The 16,544-nt window shown below is 41.2% G+C and overlaps 1 protein-coding gene across 1 annotated transcript in view; it reads right to left on the minus strand.

Moving 5' to 3' along the window:
• LOC133754729 (nebulin-like) overlaps positions 1–15,524 on the minus strand; it is an 87,078-nt gene extending 71,554 nt beyond the window's left edge. Inside the window, 11 exon segments of the mRNA XM_062185172.1 lie at positions 4,632–4,736; positions 5,076–5,279; positions 7,263–7,574; positions 8,408–8,515; positions 9,829–10,032; positions 10,758–11,069; positions 12,793–12,900; positions 13,105–13,251; positions 14,302–14,406; positions 15,223–15,314; positions 15,371–15,524. Coding sequence (XP_062041156.1) covers positions 4,632–4,736; positions 5,076–5,279; positions 7,263–7,574; positions 8,408–8,515; positions 9,829–10,032; positions 10,758–11,069; positions 12,793–12,900; positions 13,105–13,251; positions 14,302–14,406; positions 15,223–15,314; positions 15,371–15,524 — 1,851 coding nt within the window.
• Between the last annotated feature and the right edge of the window lie 1,020 nt (positions 15,525–16,544).

Consider the following 16,544-nt stretch of genomic DNA (forward strand, 5'->3'; position numbering starts at 1 on the left):
TCAATTTTTGCATGAATTTTGAATGCGCTTCCCCCTCCCCAAAGATAAGTTTTATTTAAGGAGTATAAATTTCATAAGTGCAACTTCAGGAATACAGTGATTCTTCCAACCATACCCACCCTCCCACCCCCACCCCCAGCCCACCTCCTGCCTCTCCCATTCTCAGTCCCATTCTCCATTAGAATTTTCAATTAACTTTACACACAGAAGACCAACTCTATACTAAGTAAAGATTTCAACAATTTGCAAACACAAAAAACTGAAAACTAGTTCTACAGTTAACTCTCATAATACAACTCATTGAGGACAGAGGTCCTGCACAGTGACTCCTGTTGTTAATTTAACAATTAACAGTCTTATGTATGATATCAGTGATCACCTAAGGCTCTCAACATGAGCTGCCTAGGCTAGGGAAGCCTTTTGAATCCATCAGTACTTAGACAAGGCTACAAGCAAAGCGGAAGTCCTCTCCTCCCTTCAGAGAAAAGTACATCCTTCTTTGATGGCCACTTCTTTCCACTGGGGTCGAGTGAGCTTATTTTAACTGACTTATTTTCTAAATAAAAGAAAAATTATTCCTCATATTTAAATATATTATACTAGAGGAAATTTAATGTTGACATATTATGTTACTTTTTAAAATGATTTATTTATTTATTAGAAAGTCAAAAGGGGCTGGGACTGTGGCACAGCAGGTAAAGCCTCCACCTGCAGTGTTGGCATCCCATATGGGTGGCAGCTTGAGTCCCTCCTGCTCCATTTTTTTTCCTAAAGATTTATTTATTCATTTGAAAGGCAGAGTTACAAAGAGAGAGAGAGAGGCAGAGAGCGAGCGAGCGAGCGAGAGCGATCTCCCATCTGATGGTTCACTGCCCAGATGGCTGCAACGGCAGGAGCTGCCCCGCTGCTCCACTTCTGATCCAGCTCTCTGCTATGGCCTGGGAAAGCAGTGGAAGAGGGCCCAAGTGCTTGGGGCCCTGCACCCATGAGAGAGACCTGGAAAAAGCTCCTGGCTGTGGCCTGGCCCAGCCCCAGTTGTTGCAGTCATTTGGGGAGTGAACCAGTAGATGGAAGACCTCTCTCTCTACCTCTATCTGTAACTCTATCTTTCAAATAAAAAAAATTAAAAATAAAAAAAGAAAGTCAAAATTAGAGAGAGAAAGAGAGAGAGCGTGATCGAGATCTTCCAATATATTCTATCTGCTGGCTCACTCCCCAGATGCCTGCAACGGCTGGGGCTGGGCCAGGCTGAAGCCAGGAGTCAGGAGCTTCATCCAGATCTTCCACGTGGGTGCAGGGGCCCAAGTACTTGGGCCATCTTTTGCTGCTTTTCCCAAGCCATTAGCAAGGAGCTGGATTGGAAGTGGAACAGCCATGACTCAAACCGGCAGCCACACAGGAAGCCATCATTGCAGGTGGTGGTTTAGCCTGCTACACCACAGTGCCAGCCCCTTGCCTTTTCTTTTTACCTGATTTTATTACGTATGTTGTTAGACTGTTTTTTCTCGCATAACAAATCTTTGTTTATGTGGCCAAATATATTTTTCCTTTGTAAAAAAAGAAAGAAAGTTCCAGGCTTGAAAACAAACTTCTTCACACATTGAGAATGCAGGCAGATTCCTTAAGTTTCTAAAAGTCTCCACTTTCCTATCTGATAAGGCAAAACATCAGTATCTGATTCATGAAGCTAGAGTGAAAATTAAATAAATCAATTTAATGTGAATTTGCTTTCCTGTCCATGAAAACACATAAAGATACTCTGTGAAAGTTATACTTTCCAAACGATGGAAGCAGGGGCCAGCGTTGTGGCACAAGCTAACCTATCACCTGCGATGCTGGCATCCCACATGAGTGCTGGCTGCTCCATTTCCAGTCCAGTTCCCTGCTGATTTGCCTGGGAAAGCAGGGGAAGATGGTCCAAGTGTTAGGCTCCTGCCACTCTCGTAAGAGACCCTGATAAAGTTCCAGGCTCCAGGCTTCAGCATGGCCCAGGCCCAGCCCCAGCCATTGTGGCCATTTGTGGAGTGAGCAAGCAGATGGAAGATCTCTCTCTCTCCCTTTCTATCTCTGCCTTTTAAATAAATATGTTTAAAAAATGATGGAATGATGGAAGCAGTTTCAAATAATGTGTTTTCAAGATTATAATAATGGTGATACCATGTGTGTAAAGAAAACGTCTGCAAATTATGGTTAGCATTCATTTGAGATGTTTGGTCTCTTCGAAAATGCAAGCTATTCTCATGAAAACCTAAACATTTGAAGTTAGCTACTCTTGGCATAGTTTGGAATAGTAGCCTTGCTCATCTCATGACATCAATAGTAGGATTCTTTTCAGCTGAGAAATTTATCAGACAAAGAGAGCATATAAGGTTTTCCAGAATTCTCCTGCCAACGATGTGTGGATTAAATGGAAGAGAAGTCTATGCTGTAAAGGAGAACTGACTGCCTTTCAATTCAGCTACTTAAGAATGCACTACACCATGACACTAATCCTAGTCCCTCCATCACCACCAAAAAAAAAAAAAAAAAAAAATCAATGTTCTATAGTTGTATTTTCTTTCCAAACACTGAAGGAACTTATTTCCCAAGTGGCTCATTACAGTAGAATTGACAGAAAAGTTTGGCCCACGATGAGACTTGTTTGCCCACAAAGATTCATTATTCTGCTGAGAGGATGCTAAGTTGGAGACTCGCACTGAGGCAGAACCATTCCTCAGAGGCCCTGCTTATTCCACACACAAGCAGTCTTGGTGATCCATGACGATGGTGCCTTCCTTGAGCTTTCTTTTTTTTTTTTTTTTTTACAGGCAGAGTGGACAGTGAGAGAGACAGAGAGAAAGGTCTTCCTTTTTGCCATTGGTTCACCCTCCAATGGCCGCCGTGGCCGGCGTGCTGCGGCTGGCGCACCGCGCTGATCCGATGGCAGGAGCCAGGTGCTTCTCCTGGTCTCCCATGGGGTGCAGGACCCAAGCACTTGGGCCATCCTCCACTGCACTCCCTGGCCACAGCAGAGAGCTGGCCTGGAAGAGGGGCAACCGGGACAGGATCGGTGCCCTGACCGGGACTAGAACCTGGTGTGCCGGCGCCGCAAGGCGGAGGATTAGCCTAGTGAGCCACGGGGCCGGCTTTCCTTGAGCTTTCTTAACATGTGTAGACAGCCACACCACTGAATTCTCTTTATTAATTAACTGATTTTTTTTGGTTGATTCACTTGCTTTGTCTAGGGTTAAAATTATTTCTTTTGCCAAACAAGGCCAGTTGTGTCTCTTTCTTTCCAATATTTATCTCTCATTGTTAATCTTCCGCAATCCCAGCATTACCAGCGAGAACTTTCCTCTATCAGCACCTCCCGCCAAGGTTTCCTGGGCACCCTTCTCTCAACCCTGGATCGAATGAGCAGCTTACTGACCAAGGATGAGTGGCCGTTTGAGATGTTTCTGTCATGCCCAGAAAATTTTTATTATTTTTATTAATATTATACTTTACAATAAAATATAAGCATCAGTATGGGACCAGTGCTGTGGCACAGTGGGTAAAGCCACTGCCTGCAGTGCCAGCATCCCATATAGGTTTGGGTTCAAGTCCTGGCTGCACCACTTCCCATCCAGCTCCCTGCTAATGGCTTGGAAAAAACAGAAGATGGTCCAAGTGCTTGAGACCCTGCACCTACATGGGAGACCCAGAAGCAGCTCCTGGCTCCTGGCTTAGTCCTGGCTCAGCCCTGGCCATTGCAGTCATTTGGGGGAGTGAACCAGTGGATAGAAGATCTCCCTCCCTCTCTCTCTCTCTCTCTGTAACCCTGCCTTTCAAATAAATAAATAAATCTTTTTAAAAAGGATAAGAATGGGTATTGGATAAGGTGACATACTTTCTAAATCTGACAAAATGAGCACATGATTTTCCCCTTCTGTCCTATTACATTATTAAGTTTTTGACTGTGGAACCCTTTGAGACTCTGTGTGAGCCCCAGCTGTGTGTGTCATGTTATTTGAATGTACTGCTGAATTCAATTTGTTAATACTTCCAATTTCCCATTATGAGCCTACTGCTTTCATTTATGGCACTATCTTTGACAGGTTTTGGTTACGGCGGTGACTTTCCATCTTTCATTAGTCTCCACAGAGACTTAGCTACTTCTTGAACTTTAAAAAGAATTTTCCCGTGAAATCATCAGGGAGACTTGCATTGGAGTGGAGAAATGAGAGTGTTCAATAACCTTCTTGACTTCCCGCTGTGTGCTTTCAATGTTCTTCTGTGGTCAAATTTGGTAACACAATTTCCTAGAAAATCTGTGAGTGCAAGAAACCCCGAGTTCATCTGAATCTTCCACGAATACTCCTGTCTTCTTTTTGCATCTCTTCATTTCTCTTTCATCTTGTTTTTGCTTATGCCCCTTTCCCTGTCATCATTGCTGACTTTGGTTCACTGTAACTGGCCCAGTTCAAGGACACAAGCCAGGGACCTGCTGCTCTTCTCACTCCTGCTCACAGACTAATGACGCACCCTCCCCACCCACACTCGGCCAATTTTCTCACGCTTGGCTATGAAAAGTTCCAGGATCATATGAGGCTGGAATTACAGCACCGATCAGATGATTTTTCCAACAAATCAGAGTCTACTGTGATACTTACATTGCTCACATTAAGAGCATTTGCTCTGGCAAGATTAATTTCGGGAGTATCTGGCATTATGTGGATTGAAGTTTTATCTTTGTCCCAAACTTCTCTGTACTTTGGCTGTGGGAAGAACAAATAACAAAATGACTTCACAATTTGTAATTCTGCAAGTCGAGGAGCACAACTTTTAATTTTTCTTTCAGCTCTCACCCAGAATCTTTTCATATGAAGGATCTTTTCATATAAATTACTCACATTTGATATGAAGTCTGTATTAACACTTTTACTAATCCTTTGAGCTTTTGTTTAAACTTCATTAGCAAAAGCAAAACCATGCTGTCTTCAAGATTCATTAAAATTTTTATTATCAATATTATTATCCTAGAAATGGTTGACCAGGTTAATTATTATTTACTTACAGCACTACTTCAAATTTACTAGAGAGGAAAAGTGACTTACAATGCTAATGTTTTCAGCATTGGATTTAGCAAGGACAACTTCAGGTGTGTCAACGATGCTGGTGTACTTGAGATTCACCACAGGTGTCCGGTACACGTTGTCGCTCAGGATCTCCTGGGCGTTTTTGACTCTCAGCACTTCAGGGGAGCCTTCAGGCATCCAGCCAATGCCACGCAACCACTCCAAGTCAGCCTTATAGATGGCCTGGGACGACAGACAAAGCAAGGCAGAATATGGTTGGTGTGTGAGACGAGATGTACGTGAGGAACCAGGTTGTGTGTTCCATACATTATCTTCCTCAGATAATCATTAACAACAGAGCCCTGGCCACACACTCATGCTCGCCCTGGGCCCAGCAGTGTGCTGCTTGGCTTCCTTTTTGGTGGCAGTGGGTCTGTGTTGGGTGCTTACGTCCATCCTGAAAAGCACAGTGATACAGAAGCAGCTCTCCCTCTGGGAGTAGGTATGCTTCGAAGAACTTTTTAAAATAATATTTAGGCAATCATCATATCAGCTGATGTACTTTTAAAGCAGTAACAATGGGCTCCCAAGTAAGTTTGCTACACAACAGGCAGAAGGATATTTCCAAAATTCATAATTCAAATTTGATGTTACAACATTTCCCCTGTCCTATGGCTTCTCATTGTTCTTGAGACAAAGATCAAAATCCTTAACATAGACTAGGGGGGCAGAGGGTTGGCACCAGTCTCCACTGATTGTCCCAGTCTTGTGGCACGTGTGCTTCCTTGGCCTTGCATTCTCTGCTCATGCTGGCTGCCAGTCTGTGGGTCACATCAGACCCTTTGCCTATGTTGTTCATCCTGCAAGAACCTCTCTGCTCCCCTCCCCCTTCACATCTCCAAGAAATCCACACTTTTTCTGAAAAATTTTCTTGATCTCTGTTTTCATAGCATCATGAACCACTCTTTTTCAGCCACTAAAATTGCTCTATATTAAATACTAGTGATTAATTTTATAAAAGTCGTAATGGGAGTGGGCAGTGGGTTCAGGCATAAATCGGGTTGCCTGAACACAATACACGAGTGCTGGTTCAGGACAAGTTCCCCTGCTTCCAATCTAGCTTCCTGTTAATACATCCTGGGAAGCAACAGGAGATGGATCAAGTGCTTGGCCTCTGCCACTCATGTGGGAGATCTAGATGGAATTCCAGAATCTCAGCTTCAGGCTGGCCCAGCCCTGATGTGGGCATTCGGGGAGGCATTGGGGGAAACTGAGATGGAAAATCTTTGTCTCTCTTCTAATTCTACCTTTCCAATAAATGAAAACAAACACTTTTAAAAAGTTGTCATGTTGCTGAAAAATGGAATTTTAGTATATAGTTTATAGCATACAAATATAAGCATAAAATGGTAGTAGAGTATGAAAAATGTTGGAAAATGTCTACTTTATGAAGAATGACATTATCTGCTTTTGTGTTTAAACTTTGATGGGTACCCAAAATTCAGAGGAAGGTATTCTCAAAGAATATTATATACATACAGATTCTAAAGTTTTCCTTCTTTGTTCTTTAGGATTTTGGTTGGTATGCATGTATGAATGTGGTTCATGTTAATGGACTCCAGTTCTCTAGAAACTGGCCTAAATCTACCATGTGGCAACTTCATTTTAAGTGATGAGTGTACTTTGCTCCAACAAACCCATTCATCATGAAAAAGTGTAAGGAAAGTGTAAGGAAACCAATTCATGTAATTAAAAGAAAGTTTCCATTCTACACAAGAAATAAATAACCTTATGGAGTTCATTATTTCCAAAAGATTGAATGTGCATAAAATATGAATAAATCTAAAAATGCCTTAGATAAATTAATGAAACATCATGTTGTGAAGAACACCAAATTAAGGAGAACAAAGGAATTGGCCATATACTGCTAACCTTTGAGAATAACTCCAATAAAGACAGCCCTGTCTTTCTTCAATACAAACATTCGTATGTTTAATAAAATACAAACCCTGCACATATCAATAAATCTACATAAAAATTCTAGTCGTGTATTTAACAATGAAAATAAACCTTTCTGAACAAATCTGGCAGTAAGGTAGGCGGCTTCATACATTCTGGAAAATGCTGAAATGAAAGGCCTATGTAAGGAGGCATTGTGCTCTCCAGAGCAGTGAAGTCAAATAGGCCAAGCAATGGCAGACTTCCTTCCCAGGGGGGGGCACTTACATCGCTCTGCAGGTCATAGGCCTTCCTTGCTTGGATAATGTCATTCTGGTCAGGGAAGCAGGACCACTGGTGCAGGTACTGGCGATAGTCCACGTTGCTTGCTAATGCCTGGCCTTCTTTGGCAGCATTGATGGACACCATGTCTGCTGGGATGGTGATCTTGGCCTTGTGGTCATTGTAGGTCTTTTTGTACAGCCTGTCGTTCTGCATCTTCAACACATTTGCAGCCCAAACCAGTTTGGGGTCTTCCTTGGCACTGCGACATCCGATGTAGTGGCCTTTCTGTTTCTCATAGGTAGTTTTGTACAGATACTGGTTGAGGTGAAAAGGAGAAAGAAGAGTAGTTTTTCTAAACGTGCTTTTTCCAGAGAGCCTACTCAAGATGATTCTAACTTAGATTTTTTTATCCCATTTTTCTTTAAATTTCACACTCTAACTTTTATACTCCTTTACATTTCTGTTTGTCTTCTACATCCCTGTTTATGAAAACATTGTGAGAACTCCCAAGGCCACAACTATGCTTCTGTAGTTTCTCCAGATTTAACCTTGTCCAATGTTTCCCAAACTTTAGTCACTGTGTATCATCCTGAGATGTTTTGGCACAAACAAGTCCTGCCTGTGTTTCATATTACTTTAAATAAAATAAATTCTTTGTTTATATAAATGTATTTTAAGTTGTAAATTTATTTAGCATTTTTAGTTTAAAAATTATAGCCTACCTAAGTAAAGAACTAGTATTTTTTTCTAGCACACATTTAATCCAACCATGTAACTATTTAAAAAAAAAAAAGTTGTCCTTTGTTGCATAAAGTTATCACAAGAACCACCAGCAGCATGCATGCCATGCTTTGAGTAAGAATAGAATTCTCTGTACACATTAAATTTCTCTAAGTACTTGTATATTAACTGGCTTGAGAAGATACTGAAAAGTAAATGAAAAATATGTGCTTATACATAAGAATTGCAGAGAGAAACATAGGTGTATCTTCAAGTTGTAAGAATTGCTTTTGAATCTGGGATCTTAAAACACCATACTAAAAACAGTGATCTGCCTTCTATTTGAATATAATTTTGTGGGAATGAAGTTAAACCCAGAGTGTCTACCAGATAGTGGTTATTAAGGATAGGTAAGGAGGAGCTCTTACATCACTGGCAATATCCCTCGAGGCCTTGGCATGCTGGATCCCAATGGCATCTGCTCGCAAGTCATAACCAGTCATCTTCATGTCTTCCCAAGCTTGCTGGTAGTGTTTCTGCAAAAGGAGGTTGCAATGCCACAGTCACTCTGATGAGGGAGCTATCAGGTCAGCATTACTAATGTGCTCAAGACTAGATCAGTTACACTAACTACTAATTTTGCTGTAAGATTTATAAAGTAAGCTGAATTCTTGTTGAACTCAGATCCAAATAGATCCTTAACAAATTTTAGCAAAGCCCTCTCCTAATACTTTTTTTTGAAGAAGGAAATTTAGAAGAGAGTAAATCATGTACAAACCAGATTAAAAAACAAACAGATGTTTGGTTTTGAAAGGGAAAAGGCAACACGATATTCACACTAAAAAGGAGAACTAAATATCAACCTCATCCATAAGTTTTTTGCTGTGTTCTTAGAGAAACCATTGCATTTTTCCTTCCAACAAAGATAGAAATACACATCTCAGTATTATAAATACACACACATTTTATGTTTCCCATTAGCTTTAAGATTAGAAATAAAAGGAATGATAGGAAAAGGCTGTCTGCCAGACTCTTTATGGAGTATATTGATAAAAGGTTTGGTTAGGCCCAGAGCACTCTGCAAAGAAAATCAGTGTGTAGTGTCTTACATTGCTGATCTGTATAGCATTGAGTTTGGACTACAGCATCAGCGGAGTGTCAGCTGGCACATTCACATTAGCCTTCTCTTTGTCCCAGGCATCGCGGTACAATGGCTGGAAAAGTGAAAAACAACGGGATGTGTGATTAGTAGAGAAATCTACTATTACATGAACACAATCATAAGTAAAGTGAAAAGTTCTCCAAGCATGTTCTCTAATATAGATAACATTTGGTCTTCATTCTGTTTCTTTTAAAATGCCAATAATGACTTTAAAGAATACATTCACATGTGATACCATATAAATTTTAAATGTGTCAGAAGCATGGGGATAAGATTAATTCTTTTTTATTCTTTCACAACTACTTATCTCACCTTGCAAATAACCTAGTTTTCTTGGACCAAATAATGTCAAAATGTCTAATGTTGGGGTTGCCCTATTTCATGATTGAATAAATGGCAATTTTGTGATTCATGATATGAAGTGTTGGGCCTGAATGACAGTCTGTGTTTCAAAATGAGATCAAAGAGGGTATCCAAATCTGTGGTACATGAAGGTGCCCACCACACCAGTACTGACCAAAGCTGTATCAAAGCAAGTAGTATGCATAGACTACTAACTGACGGACTCAGTGAAGATCGCTGGATATACACATGTTCAGGATCTTGATGCTGATACTACAGTTCACATTGAAAGTTCTTGACTGAGATTTCTTCCACTGGTCTGAAAACACCATCCACTCAGCTTACCTCACTGATCTGTACAGCATTGATTTTTGCCTGGATCACTTCCGGGGTATCAACAATGCTGGTGAATTTGAGAGCCTCAGGCTTTGTACGGTACAGCCTTTCATTCAAGAGATTCTGGGCATTCTTCACTCTCATCACATCCACAGAACCCTCTGCCAACCATCCAATGCCCTTCATCCACTCCAGGTCCGATTTGTATATGTTCTACACGAATGAGAGACACAGTGGGAGAAACTCAAATTTGCCTGCAAGAATGTGATCCCTGCAAACCACACAGCACTCTTATTTAAATCACAAAACTCAAGGACAAAATTAAGTGTTAATGTTTGGGTGCTATGTCTCTGGCACACATCTGTGGGAGAAGGTCATGGTATCCTACAGAAATTGGAACAGGGCTCATGGGTGGCACCTGTTGGATCAGCAGAGACTTAGCACATAATTTTGTTTTTTATACTGAGTTGAGCTTCTATGCTCACCACTTGAAGTCTGCCTTCTATGTATCCTTGGGAATAACATCTGTAGGAATTTAGGAGAAAAAGATCCTTAGATGTATATGTAATGAGGGAAAAAATGTGTACCTATACCTCTTTCTTTTTCTGAGTCAGACAGCTTTGAAGTCCAACATTTCCTTATGCTTACAACTATTCCTGAAACTTACATATCTAACCCAAGGTAATGAGTCAGAACATCTGGGGCTGAAGTTTTCTCCCTAATTACACAGAATAACAGACCTATTTTCATCTTAGTAAGGTTTACTACCATAAGAAGGATGCCTCTGTAAGACAGAAAATGTCTGAGAAAAGCTCTTCTACCACAAATTGTACAGAATATGTTAGGTTCTATTGAGATTACCATTTAAATTATGCCTCCAGGGAACACACTGTGATTAAACATACAACCGCACATCCCCCCAGAGAGACTATACGCACATCGCTCTGTAGTTCGTAGGCTTTCTTAGCCTGGATCACATCATTCTGATCTGGCAGACACGTCCACTGGTGCAGGTAATTGCGATAATCAACGTCGCTAACAAGGACCTGGCATTTCTTGGCTTGAACAATTGACATCATGTCCAATGGTGTATTGTAAATTGACTTAGACTTCTCATAGGCCTTCTTGTATTCTCTGTCACTCTGGATCTTGGCAGCATGTATAGACCACACCAGCTTGGGGTCATCTTGCAGGCTGCGGAAACCCACGTGGTGTCCCAGCTGCTTACGGTAGCCTTCTTTGTATTTGTACTGAGGTTGAGAAAAATCAGATAAAAAGACACATGAAAACAATGCATTAGGAGGATTTTTCTTTAAGTGACTTCAGAATATTTTTGTGACCTTATGTGACTATTTCAGTTCTCTTTAGAGACATTAGATAGGTCTCTTTTAGGAGGTTCCATGGAGGACATGAGTAAATGGGGAGGGAAATAGTGTGGTGAATAAGATTAATAATAAAAACTATCATAGTAGCTAACATTTGCTGAGAAAATACCTCCTGCTGGACACCATTAAAAGAGCTTCAAATGTGTGAGTTTGATCCATATGAAACAGATGAGTTTTTCAGTAAAAATTAGTTGAGAAGTAAGGATTACAATCACAGTTAACCCTTGTAAGAGTTCCATGAGATAGAGACACTATTGTAATCATGTGTTTCAGATAGGGAAAACAAGGCACGGTGAGGGTAACCACATCACCAAGGTTGCCTGGCAAATGGATCATTAGAGCAGGCAATCTCCCAAGAGTACTGAAGGAACCTCAGGTACAGGAAGGTCATGGGTATATTTTTGGAGACAGACAAAAGAGATGCATGTTTCAGGGAGAGAAAGGTTGTAGGCTTGAATCACAAGATGACAACAACACAGTCATCACCTGTGGATGAGCATTTCTCTGTGATAAGTGTCTTATGACCAGAGAAAGACGGTCTGTTTCTTATGTTTGGACAACATAGGAAAGTTAGGTCTGAAGGGAGAGAGACAAAATCGGGTACAAGGTGATACTGTGGGATAAACTATGGTTATTAGATGTAAAACTGGCAACAAAAAGGAAAAATACAGGTGGATACTTGAGATAGAAAATAGAGAAGTACCGGAGAAAGGCAACAAGACAGCTTAAAAGCTGATAGCGGGGCTTGAGGGTGGGCTTGGTAGGATAATTATTTTGGGTGTTTGTATGCTTTAAATTAGTATTACATGAATTTTAAAGGTTTTATAACAGTATTACACATCAGTCTTTGGTATAAAATCTCTTATAGAATGTATGGTTTCAATCTTAAAACTTACATGAAACCATCATCTGACTTACATTTGTAGAGCTTATAAAAATATTTTGGAAGCCGGCGCCGTGGCTCAGTAGGCTAATCCTCCGCCTTGTGGTGCCGGCACACCGGGTTCTAGTCCCGGTCGGGGCACCGATCCTGTCCCGGTTGCCCCTCTTCCAGGCCAGCTCTCTGCTGTGGCCAGGGAGTGCAGTGGAGGATGGCCCAAGTGTTTGGGCCCTGCACCCCATGGGAGACCAGGAGAAGCACCTGGCTCCTGCCATCAGAACAGAGCGGTGCGCCGGCCGCAGTGCGCCTACCGCGGCGGCCATTGGAGGGTGAACCAACGGCAAAGGAAGACCTTTCTCTCTGTCTCTCTCTCACTGTCCACTCTGCCTGTCAAAAATTAAAAAAAAAAAAAATTTGGAGACAAAGGACATTGTGTTGGTCCCTGAATTTTTCTCAAGAATTTTGTATTGAATGTTATTGATGTTTGTTTCCACTTAGAACCACTACAAGAGTTATTTACATACATATTTCATCCATGGTAACCTTAATATTTTTCATCCTATTTTAATATTTTTAAATAAATTCTTTAGCACAAAATAAAATATTTGTATACATAGATTTGAAAAAAAATCAAAGTTCTTGAAAAATAGTCCCCCTCTTTGTGTTATAGAAGAGAAAAATCACAAGAATAAAGAAGGATGTATATACCTCACTGGCAATTTCTCTGGAGGCTTTGGCATGTTTGATTTCAATGGCATCCGCTCGTATGTCGTAGCCTTTCTGCTTGGCCTCATCCCAATCTTTCTGGTAGAGTTTCTATTGAGGGAAAACACATTTGTTTACTAGTGTTGAAAATAAGCAAAACAGTCATAAATAATAGGGCATCCTGTAATGAACACAGAATAATTAAAAAGAATTCATTTCTGAGTTCTTTTGATTGTGGGCTGTTTAGAGTACAAGATATTTCTGATAAAAAATTTAAAGTGAAGCATTTAACTGTATCAATGTATAAATACTTACATTCAGCCCAATATACATTTGAAAGTATTCTATCACATAATTCTGGAATTTAAGAGTCGATGGTGAAGCCAGATAAACCTCATCAACATTCAGATAAGACCTGAAAAGAATTTTTCCTAATTTTGCCCTTTGACTTTCAGGAGATTTCTGATAAAGAAATGTGACACAGAAATCATACATTTTAGGGCTGGCATTGTGGTATAGTAGGTAAAACTGCCTCCTGCCATGCTGGCATCCCTCATGGGCACTGGTTTGAGTCCCAGTTGCTCCACTTCCAATCCAGTTCTCTGCAAATGTGCCTGGGAAAGCTGTAGAAGATGTCCCACAGTGCTTGGGCCCCTGCCACCCATGTGGGAGACCTGGAAGAAACTCCTGGCTCTTGGCTTTAGCCCAGCCCAACCCTGGCCATTGTGGCCATCTGGGGAGTGAAGATGGAAAATCTGTGTATCACCCTCACTCTCCATAAGTTTGATTTTCAAATAAACAAATAAATCTTTTTTTAAAAAAATCATACATTCGGGACCGGCACGGTGGCATGGTGGGCAAAGCCACTACCTGCAGTACCGGCATTCTACATTGGTGCCAGTTTGAATCCTAGCTGCTCCACTTCTGATCCAGCTCTCTGCTGTGGCCTGGAAAGCAGAAGATGGCCCAAGTCCTTAGGCCCCTGCACCATATGGGAGACCCAGAAGAGACTCCTGGCTTTGGATCAGCTCAGCTCCAGCTGTTACAGCCATTTGGGGAGTGAACCAGTGGATAGAAGACCTTTCTCTCTCTCTTTCTGACTCTGCCTTTTTAAAAAATACATTTCTTGTCCTTTGAATGTAATTAAAACTTTTCTTTTGGCTTTTTTATGGCCTTGAAATGTCAATCAAGAGAGTCCTAAGATCAATCAAAACACCTAAGAAGACAACAGATAACGAACTAGGGCTTCAATGATTTCAAGATTGAAGGAATACCAATAGAATTCAGGTATCCTAACTCCTGCAGTATAGGCACTCAGCATGTATCTGAACTGAAGTTTAAAAGAGAGAATTTGAGTTTATTTACTTTGGGAATGGTAGCTAAATAGAAAATATGTAAAACCAAAAGCTATGAACATTTCAACAGTAGGTGATTTGTCCATGATAACCCACTCCACAAACTGACAGATATTGTCCTATAAAAGCTTTTATATTCCATATTTACGCCTCTTACATTGCTGATTTGCATAGCATTGATTTGGGCCTGCAGCATGACTGGCGTATCTGAAGGAATGCTGATGTTGGTTTTGTCTTTGTTCCAGGCCTCTTGATACAGCCTCTGTGGAAGGAAGGGAAACACTATTTTAATTCAGGGTTGAAGGGGTATCTGAAATAGTAAGCCTCTATTATCTGGACAAATGCTTCTATATATGTTTATGATGGCTAAATTTTGTGTGTCACCTTGGCTAGGCCATGACACTTAAATCTATGGTCAAACATTGTTCTGAATGTTTCTGTGAATGAATTTTTTAGATGAGATTAACATTTATGTCCCTAGATTTTGAGTAAAGCAAAGTATCCTTGTAATGTGGGTAGGCCTCTCCCAATCAATGGATAGATTGACTTTCTAAGCAAGAAGGAATTCTGCCAGCTCCCTACCTTTGGGCTGGAACCACAACTGTTTCGTGGCTCTTCAGCCTGCTGGCCTACCCTGCAAATTTTAGGCTTGTCAGCCTGCACACTGACATGAGCCACTTTCTCACTCTCTCTCTCACTCTCACACATGCCCCCCCCCCCAACGAGGGTACTTTAGAAGCTCACAGAAAATGTGTGTTATGAAAATATGCCTAGATTGCAGAATTCTTTACACCAAAATATACATCTTTTAATGCCATTTCCCGCAAACTTCTTAAAGTATTTTTGCATGTACATACATGTGCGTTTCTATTTGTATGCATATATGTATCTTGGTTCTGTTTGTCTAGAGAATCCTAATATTTTATGGTCCATTTATCATGAAGCATGATGCTACATGTCTTAGTATCAATAGGAATCAAATATTGATTCTCTGAATTGCCATGGAGGAACACTTTTTACTTTAGGGCTTCCAAGTGAGTGGCACATTGACTGCCGTGGGAGTCCCATTTGCACGCACTTTCACTAAGCCGGGCAAGGGTCCGAGAGTCGCTGCCATCTCTAGAATCCTTTGAAGAGAACAGTCTACATGCTCAGGCTGAGTGGCACTATCTAAAAAGAGAATCTAGAAAAATGAAAGCTTAGTTGTAAGAGGGTTCTTGCCTCACTCATTTGCAGAGAATTGGCTTTCGCCAGGACAACTTCTGGAGTGTCAACGATGCTAGTGAATTTCAAAGCCTCCGGTCGCGTTCTGTAGCGTCTCTCATTCAGGAGGTCCTGCGCTCCCTTCACTCGGCTCATTTCCACGGAGCCTTCCGGCATCCACCCAATGCCACGCAGCCACTCCAGGTCAGCTTTATACACATTCTACAAAGATATGAGACACAGATATTGTTCCAGATGTTAACCATCCCACCCACTAGCTGACAGATAAAGTACATGGGAGATGGTGCTTCCACAAGAGTTAAGACCTGCACTCTTACACAATTCAGGATCTTTAACATTCATGAAAAAAGTGCTTTGTAACAGCATAATTATTAATACTGCCCATGAGTAATAATAGTAATAATGCTGTATTCCATGATAAATTATTTGATATTCCAAAAAAATTTGTCATGGAAACTGTTTAAGGGAAATTTTATTGAATCTTAACCAGTTTGAATCCTGTCATAAGTGACCTAAAGAAATATTATTGCAGCTTTGGATCTAGCATAACAGTGGGAATGATTTTAAAAATACTCAGATGATAGGGGCCAGCACTGTGGTGCAGCAGGTTAAAGCCCCAGCTCGCAGCACTGGCATCCCATATGGGCTCCAGTTTGAGTCTCAGCTGCTCCACTTCTGATCCAGCTCCCTGCTAATGCTACTGGGAAAGCAGTGGAGGATGGTCAAGTAGGGGATATTGGGAAGAAACTCCTGCCACTTGGCTTCAGATTGGCTCAGCTCTGGCAGTTGCAGCCATTTGGGGAGTGAACCAGCAGATGAAAGACCTCTCTGTCTCAATCTCTTTCAAAGACAGCATTATTACTCTTTCCAATAAATGAATCTTTCAAAAATATTTAGATGATATACATTTATCTGAAATATATTTTCATTGTCAGAAGTTTCAATGAAGAAAATAGTTTGTGGGGCTGGCACTGTGGCATAGCAGGTGAAGCCACCACCTACAGTGCCCACAACCCATATGGGTGCTGGTTTGAGTCCCTGCTGCTCCATTTTCCATCCAGCTCTCTGCTATGGCCTGGGAACGCAGTAGAAGATGCCCCAAGTCCCTGGGTCCCTGCACCCTCATGGGAGACCCAGAAGAAGCTCCTGGCTCCTGGATCAGCACAATTCTGCCTG

This window comes from Lepus europaeus, unplaced genomic scaffold, assembly GCF_033115175.1.
Source record: "Lepus europaeus isolate LE1 unplaced genomic scaffold, mLepTim1.pri SCAFFOLD_29, whole genome shotgun sequence".
NCBI classification, from domain to species: Eukaryota; Metazoa; Chordata; class Mammalia; order Lagomorpha; family Leporidae; genus Lepus; species Lepus europaeus.